The sequence below is a fragment of the Arachis duranensis genome, chromosome 9, assembly GCF_000817695.3.
Source record: "Arachis duranensis cultivar V14167 chromosome 9, aradu.V14167.gnm2.J7QH, whole genome shotgun sequence".
NCBI classification, from domain to species: Eukaryota; Viridiplantae; Streptophyta; class Magnoliopsida; order Fabales; family Fabaceae; genus Arachis; species Arachis duranensis.
Window position 1 is genome coordinate 106,637,483 of NC_029780.3, and position 8,690 is coordinate 106,646,172.

The 8,690-nt window shown below is 36.0% G+C and overlaps 1 protein-coding gene across 1 annotated transcript; it reads right to left on the bottom strand.

Annotated features, from left to right (window-relative positions):
* Window positions 1-4,696: 4,696 nt before the first annotated feature.
* On the bottom strand, window positions 4,697-8,413 carry LOC107466713 (GABA transporter 1). The gene is made up of 7 exons (XM_016085722.3): window positions 8,156-8,413; window positions 7,842-8,072; window positions 7,276-7,373; window positions 6,974-7,160; window positions 6,739-6,869; window positions 6,125-6,361; window positions 4,697-5,214 (listed from the first exon to the last, which is right to left on the bottom strand). The coding sequence occupies exons 1-7, from the start codon at window positions 8,292-8,294 to the stop codon at window positions 4,834-4,836; spliced, it is 1,404 nt and encodes a 467-aa protein (XP_015941208.1). The 5' UTR covers window positions 8,295-8,413; the 3' UTR covers window positions 4,697-4,833.
* Window positions 8,414-8,690: the final 277 nt, after the last annotated feature.

Consider the following 8,690-nt stretch of genomic DNA (forward strand, 5'->3'; position numbering starts at 1 on the left):
TAATTATCTGGATTTAACGGGATACGTGACATATAATCCTTTTATTCTTTGGGTAATTAGAGTTTTTGTGGCATGCAAACTGGAATTTGATCATGTACCCTTTAATTGGAATTAATTGACCAAGGAATTGGCAGTTAATGAATTTTAGAGAAGACTAGGAAGGTCTAAGGAATTAGGGTCTAGTCACATATAGTTTGTCATAAATTAAATCCTACATAATTAAAATAGTTAGTAAGAAAAGTTAATCCGGAAAAATAGATAACTTTGAAGCCTTAACAGTTTTCTCCATATTTTATTCCCAACTTATTTATTTGTCTATCCTTTTTATATTTTGAGTTCGAATTTAAACATTTTGAATATCTCAAAACCCTTTTCTGCTTGCCTAACTATACCTGTCAAATACTATTGTTGCTTAATCCATCAATCCTCGTGGGATCGACCCTTACTCACGTAAGGTATTACTTGGTACGACCCGGTGCACTTGCTGGTAAGTTTGTGGTTGTAAAATACCGCACCAAATTTTTGGCGCCGTTGCCGGAGATTGATTGTGATTGACAACTATTAATTGTTTGACTGCTTAGATTAGGCATTTTTGTTTTAATTTTATTTAAAAATTTTGCTTTAAATTTTCAAAAAAAAAATTAATTTTAATTCTCTTTATTTCACTATTTATTTTTTTTCTTTCTTCCCGGATTTTGCTTTTAATTTTTTTTCTTACGTTAACTTTTCTTTTTTCCTTTCTTTACATTAATTTTTTTTCTTTTTTCCTTTCGTTTACGTTATTTGTTTTTCTCTTTTTCTTTTTGTTTACTTTCTTTCCCCCCTCCCCTGTTTCGTTTTAATTTTTTTCTTTTATCACTTAACTTGATTTTCAAAAAAAATATTTTTTAATTAAATTTTAAATTTAAAAAAATTTTAAATTATTTTATAAAAAAATTAAATAAATAAATAGCACCAATATTTTTCTTAATTTTTGAAATTAAGTTTGGTGTTTCCTAGTTAGTTTTATTTTAATTCTTAGAATTCTGTTCTTTCTTCTTTGCTTTCCTATTTACCACATGGTGCATTTAATCCTTTTTGGTGTTTTGTGCTAAGGAAAAATAATGGAGAGAGATCACATGGGTTGCTACTCGAACCCGAGTAGAGATTCATATTATGGTGGATAGAGGAACTATCCAAATTTTGGTTGGCAAAGTCAAAACCAAAGGAACTTCAATGCTCCATGTTCCAACTATCAAGAGCCACCACCTCCATATTCATATCACGAACCACCATCTCCATATTCATACCAAGAACCACCACCTTTCTATCTATATCAAGAACCATCATCCTTCTACCCATATCAAGAGACACCATCTTCCTATTCATCTCAAATACCATCAGATCTTGAGCTCCTCATGAAAGAATGCCTACATGATATAAAGACAAGTGTCAAAAATATAGAGAAACATTTGCAGTCAATTATCAAGTCACAGGAAGAGGAGCAAGCAAATTCCTTCCCAAGAGATATAATGCAAGATCTTATGGAAGAAAGTGAGGAAATCAATCAAAGGAGTTTATACTCCAGTGAACTAGAGAACTTTCCATCCTCACACATAGAAGAAAAAGAAGATGCAAAAGCAAAAGATGAAGATGCACCCACAAAGGAGGAAGATGCACAACCTCCCATGCCATTGGGAAGCAATGAAGAAGAGATTGAATTAGAAGACAGCTACCAAGAGGAAGAGGTTGAAATTTGAGTCATAGTTCTTCTCGAACTCAGACTCCACCTAACTCGATGGTATCAACTTCTTTGCCTTCCGAGCTGCCTTTTAAACTAAGGCTCTCGTTATAGCATTTTCTTGCTAACTTTTGATCTTCTTTAATGATGGCAATCCCTTCAACTGTGGGAAATTTCATGCAAAGATATGGAGTGGAGACAACAACTACAAGTCGATTTAAAGTCATCCGACCTATTAGGGTATTATAGGCTGAGCTTACATTGACCTTGCACCTTTTTCGAAGGTGATGTACAATGAGATGTAACCCAGAGGTCGGATTGGGGTGCCTCCCAGTCCAAAAAGGCTATCTAGGTATGCCCTTAGATCCTTTTCCTCTAACACGAGCTTGTCAAAGGCGGGTTTGAACAGAATATCCTTCGAGCTACCTTGATCTACCAAGGTTCGGTGGAGGTTAGTGTTTGCTAGGATTATAGTTATCACTACTGGATCGTCGTGCCCTGGTAATATTCCTTGAGCATCCTCTTCAGTGAAAGAGATAGTGGATAAGTCGGACGATTGACTGTCCTCCCCGACTTGATATACTTCATTGAGGTGCCTTTTTTTGTGAGAAATTTGATATTTCTCCTCGAGAAAATCCACCATTAATCATGTATATATGTCCCTCGGGGGTGTGAAGAGGGTGTTCTGGTCGTCCTCCTTCATCCCTTCTTCTCTTCCTCGGGTTATCCGACCTGTCTGCCAAGTATCTATCAAGTTAGTCTTCTCTGGCCAACTTTTCAATGACATTCTTTAGGTCGTAGCATTCATTAGTGAAATGCTTATACAGTTTGTGGTACTCACAATATTTAGTCCGATTTCCAGCTTTCTTATGCTTAATTGGACGAGGAGGCCGAAGTTTCTCTGTGTGGTATATTTCGCGGTAAACATAGACTAGGAAAACTCTTAGAGGGGGTGTAGTTGTGATACTTTCGAAGCTTTTCGCTCCTCTTTTTTCTTGGGTTCCTTTTCTTTATCCCGAGTTTGATAGTAAGGTAAGTTAGATCGCGAAAGTGGTTCCTTAAGTCGGGAGTTTTCCTCCATGTTGATGTACTTTTCTGTCCTTTGTTGAATTTTATTTAGAGAAGTCGGATATATCTTATATATTGACTAAGAAAATGGCCCTTCTTTAATGCCATTGACCAGACCCATAATTATAGCTTCGGGTGTTAGACTTTGAATTTCCAAGCAAGCTTTATTGAACCTTTCCATATAGTCACGAAGGGTTTCCTCGACCTCTTGCTTTACTCCCAACAGGCTCGAGGCGTGCTTTGTTTTGTCTTTCTGGATGGAGAATCTGGTAAAAAATTTTCTGGCCACGTCGGATATCTCTTAGATATTGACTAAGAAAATGGCCCTTCTCTAATGCCATTGACCAGACCCATAATTATAGCTTCGGTTGTTAGACTTTGAATTTCCAAGCAAGCTTTATTGAACATTTCCATATAGTCACGAAGGGTTTCCTCGACCTCTTGCTTTACTCCCAACAGGCTCGGGACGTGCTTTGTTTTGTCTTTCTAGATGGAGAATCTGGTAAAAAATTTCCTGGCCATGTCATCAAAGCTAGTGACCGACCTAGGGGACAAACTATCAAACTATTTCATTGCAGCCTTGGTTAAAGTAGTCGGGAAGGCTTTGCAACGAGTGGCGTTAGAGGCATCGATCAAGTACATTCTGCTTCTGAAGTAACTAAGATGGTGGTTCGGGTAGGACGTTCCGTCATAGAGATCCATGTCGGGCGATTGAAGTTCCTAAGAACATTAGTTTTCATGATCTCTTCTGTGAATGGATCTTGCCCTCCCAAGGGACTTTCCTCATGCTCCGCCCGATTATTCCTCCTTTGTATATCAGCTTCCAGTTTTCGTAGCTTGTCTTATAACTCCTTTTATCACTTTACTTCTTTTCGCAACTCCTGTTATGCTTCTCGTCGTCGTTCAGCCTCGTGATCAAGTTGTTGTAGTCGATCCCCTTGGTCATGAACGAGATCCAAGATCTTGGTTGTATGAGTTTGGTTCTCAGCCTCGAGATGGTGGACCTTGGACTAGATCCTCCTTGTGTTGAGGATTTCCTGAGGTCCCTTCTCCATGGGGGCCATGGTGTGGTGGTGGAGGGAGAAGTAAGAGGGCTTGGTTTTCTGGCTAATCTTCTGGCTCAGACTCAGATGCTGTGTAGTCATCTCTACGCTCGTGGTTCGCCATTTGTCAGAGGGAGAATTCCAGGTCCCTAGCAACGGTGCCAATGTTTCGAGGGTTACCTGAAACGTTGATTTGAGCCTGAACGTGAGGTCCAGATCCTTTTGAGTGGCAGCATGCGACCTCTTTGATACCGAGGTGCCATCTGTCCGAGTTTCCTGTGAGGAGGTTGGGGAGTGGTACCTGCAAGAGATTCTGATGCTTAAGTTAGCAAGGACTTTAGGCAGGTTTTTAGTAGAGTAGAACGTAAATTATACCTGGAGGGAGCCAGTGTATTTATAGTAGATTAGATAAACATATTCGTCGGAGTAGTTCTATCTTTCTGATAGATAAACGTTCCCCTTATCTTGAGAGTTTATTAGATCTACCTTCTAAATGAGATAGAGATAGTAGAAAAGACTTAAGGAGACAGTTACTTGTTAGGTCACGTAGGACTAGACCTCTATGTCATTGTCCGACCTCTTCAAAAAAGTCAAACTTATCGTAAAATCCACCTTTATTAGTGGACCTTTTTACATTATTGGACCTGACCTTTATCTGTTTGGTCACGACAAGAACAGTTTCATAACATCAGCAAGATAACTTTTTTTTTTAGAAACTTTAATGTGTTCAGTTTATTAAAAATATAAAACTATATATTTTCAATGAATTGTTCTTAAGGAGTATCTTAAGACCAAATAATAGAAAAATGCTACTTCTATCACTGCCTTTGTGAATTGCAAATGATCATGAAACTGATCCCAAAGATTGAAAAAAAGAATTGCTCGATTTGAGATTCACTATAATAGAATAGAATTACAATCACAGTCACTAATATCTATGCACGTATATAATGTAATGTAATGGCTCACACTAAAAAATATATATATTGCTACAAATTCTTTTTACCTATCAGCAAATAAATGATATGTATTTGCATCAAGCACTATTGCTCTAATTGATGCAATGCCTCCTATTACAACCAAAATTGAGGATGCTACTGCAATCAATGTGTTCCCCCAAAACATTATGCTTTTCTTTGAGGGCTTAAATGTCAAATTGAAGAATACCATGGGCAAAATAAAATCAAGAGGAATGAACCCAAATGCACCAAACAAGGCCATTATATCTGCAAAGAATGGCAACATTGCTGCTAACAAAGTTGCTGCTGCCACTGATACTGACCTTAGAACCACCCTTGGTACAACATTTCTAACTGAAAATTGTCCAAATTTTGGGTCTCCAAATGTTGCTTCAAATATTTCATTTGTTGGTTGCAGATAAACCTGTAATATTATAACCATTGTAGCTGTATTCATCAGAAAATGAAAATTTGTACTTTGCAAAATAAGTGCATTTTCTCTGTAAAAAATAAAGAAATTATTTGTTTTTTATATTCGTCTTTCTCATATAAATTTAGAGTAAACACTTTTGGTCCTTAACAAACTTTTATTTTCTAGAAATTTTTGAGAATTACTCTCGTTGAAAAGATAGATTTTTTTGTCGCTTTCAATCAATTTTTTAATGTGTTTGATAGATAAATCCCGGATAAATTTTATTAGAGCAATGCTAGGAGGCCAGCAATTTTTGTGATTGTTAGTCATCAACTAGCCATCAATGATGATTTGATGGTGTGAGATTGGTATGAGATTTCATCCAATGGCTCACCTTCCTCTGCTGGTTACATGCTGGCTAAAATTCAATAAAACTGCTGGCCCCCTAGACTTTTCCATTTTGTTATTCGACAATTTAAGTCTTGAAAAAATACACTTTAAGACAAGTTAATCTCTTTTAAAACAACAGAAGAACTGTGTCCTAAGGAAATAGTTGTCTAATAATAAAAATTTATTCAAAGTGTCGAATTTAAAATTTTTTAAGGATCAATTCGAGTGTTTATTCATAAATTCATACTTCTTTAGATATCTATATTTTTTATATTGAAACAATTACCAAAGTAGGTCCGAGTTAAAGTTGGAAATTGATAAATAAACAATAGTGTAAATTAGAATGAATTCCTCAGAATTAGACAATATTATGCTTGATATTCCTTTGATATCTTTGGAATTTAGGCTATATCACACTAAATATGTGAGTACTTTTCCAAAAATCCTAAACTCTTATACAAAAATGACACTAATAATGGTAATGTATGCATGACATATGAAGGGAATATATATAGCAAGAATGTGTTCTTACCGCAGTCATTGGCATCACTTGAACAAGGATTAATATATTAGTCATCAAGAAAAACCATTTGGGCAGCAAAGGATTATTCTCTTGATCAAAGAAGTTGCCAAGAATTGTTTGACCAGCTTCATTGCCAAATGCCCAATAACCTGAGATGGCAACACTGAAAAAGGTGGCGCCTATAACAGAGTAACACACACATAGTCCTTTCAGCATTTTCCCCTTCACAGGAGGTGCCACAGTTGCCTGTAAATTGAAAAAAAAAATAAAGAAAAATGTATTTAATTTAGCGACCTATCAAAAACCTCGACACATAAAGATAACGGAGTTCCGTTTAAGAGTTCATCGCTGTACAATGAATTGCTGCATGCACAAGGCATAATTCAAACTCTCGACACTTGGTCAAGCCAACGAGTGAATTAACCATTTGACCAAGTCATATTAGTTTGAGAAGATTAATTCGTGATTCGTAAAATAGAAGATTCTAATATGGTCCCAATCTTCTAACTGGGGAGGCCTAAAAGTATTATTATGAGGCGGTGTTTGGCATTATAAATGAAGGTAAAGGAGAGAATGAAGGGAACTTTTGATTTGACATTCTCAACTAAATAGTAAATACTAACCTGAATTTCTGGAATGATTCCACAAGCATATGCTGTAGCAATGATTGAAATACCATTGAAGACACCAAATAATTGATCAGCATTAGAACCCTTTACAGAATAATGCCTAGGAATTGCATGCTTTGAGTGACCTGTGGTAGATACAAGCAATAACAACACATCAAGTGGATTACAAGTTTCTGCTTATGCATGCTTCCAATCTCCACATTTTTTCTTTTTAATCCTTTTATCTTACCAATGTATATAGATCCCACAGTGACACATGCAGCATAAGTCACACTTAGGATAAGAGAAAGCAAATTAAGGTATCTGAGGGAGTGGAATGATGGAAGCTGAGCCAAAATGAGTGTTACAACCCCACATATAATGATGAATTGGTAAAGCTTCATTGGTCCATCTGGATTGTAGAGCTGGTAAATGAACTGCAAAAATAATATATATAAATGCCAAACTTTTTAGTAATTCTGCTCTGAAAGCACCTAAGAATTTTGCATAAATTAAACAGAAAAAATGAGTCTCTTTGAGTAAAACAAGTACCTTGAGGCTCTTTCCTCCAACAAGAGGACCACCAATGACTGTTCCAAAGCATAAGAGAAACTGAAGAGGACCAACATAGTACTTAGCCCATCCAGGTCCTGCCAAACACACATTTAGCTAAATCTAATTTAACTAAAATTTACAACACGTAATATTTTTCTTGAGCAATTCCTAACATCGATTGCATGGACTAAGTACCAAATACTTGCCGTAATGTTAAAACAACTTTAGCTTCCAGTGGTTATCCTCCAAAGTCAAAAGTATACTAGCTGTTAAGAAATTTACTATTTGGAAATTGATTGCATAGCTATAAGTTTGAAGCCTTTTCTTCAAATGAGATAGCTTATCCTTTTGGAAAATCAAAAGTTCTTTTTTTCAAAAGAAAATCACTTTCCTAGAAGCAACACAATTCCTTCCAGCTCATAAAACACTGATAGCATATTTTGAATTCAGCATTAAAGTTCCACATTCCATTGAATTAAAGGTGGACAAAACCACATCAAAAGTTGGAGTTCCTCACAAGAATTAAGAGAAAATGAAATCAAAGAGACATAGTAAATATTCACCTAAGATGTCTCTAGCCATGTCTCTGAATCTAAGCTGGCGATGACCAAGTTGAGCATGATGTTCCAAAACCACAGATAAGAGATTGTATGAATAGAAAGTGGTTAAAGCTGCAAGCGTGAGCCATAGAACTCCACCAACCCAACCCAACAACGTGAATGAGTATGGAAGAGTAAGAATAGCAGGTCCCACTATTGATGTTGTCAAATGGTACCCACAGTGCAACCATGATCCTGCACAACACCAGATAACACTCTCGTTAAAAACAAGACTTAATTATAATAATCCTAATCAATGAAATTAGTTAATTAATCACCTTTAGATTTGAGAACAAACTTAGCTCCAGCATCAAGTTCCTTATTGGCTTCTGCATCTAACATCTCCATTGATGGGGTTGTGGGTTGGTTCATCACAAATCCCTTCTCACTATCACTTGTATCAACTGTTCCCATCATTGCTCTTATTATAATTATGCTTCTTCTGCACAGAGGTTTGTTTCTTTCTTTTTCTGCAGCCAATATTCTAAAGATTCAAATAACGAATAATAACAATCATCATATCATTGTTATATTATTATATATATATATATATATGTGTATGAATTGTGATGATGGCGTGAACATGGGAATTAAAAAGAAAGAAGATAAAGAATGGAGGCTCAAGTTGACATGAATTTTGAAAGAGACCCAAATTAGTTTAGGTTCAGATACATTATTGACTGAACAATATTAAAAGTGAATGGTCAAAGAAATAAAACTACACTATTGGAAACTATCTTGGACTCATATTCATATATTTTGAATATTATATGCGACAAACACATACATGCCAACAACTTGCCACATGATTGT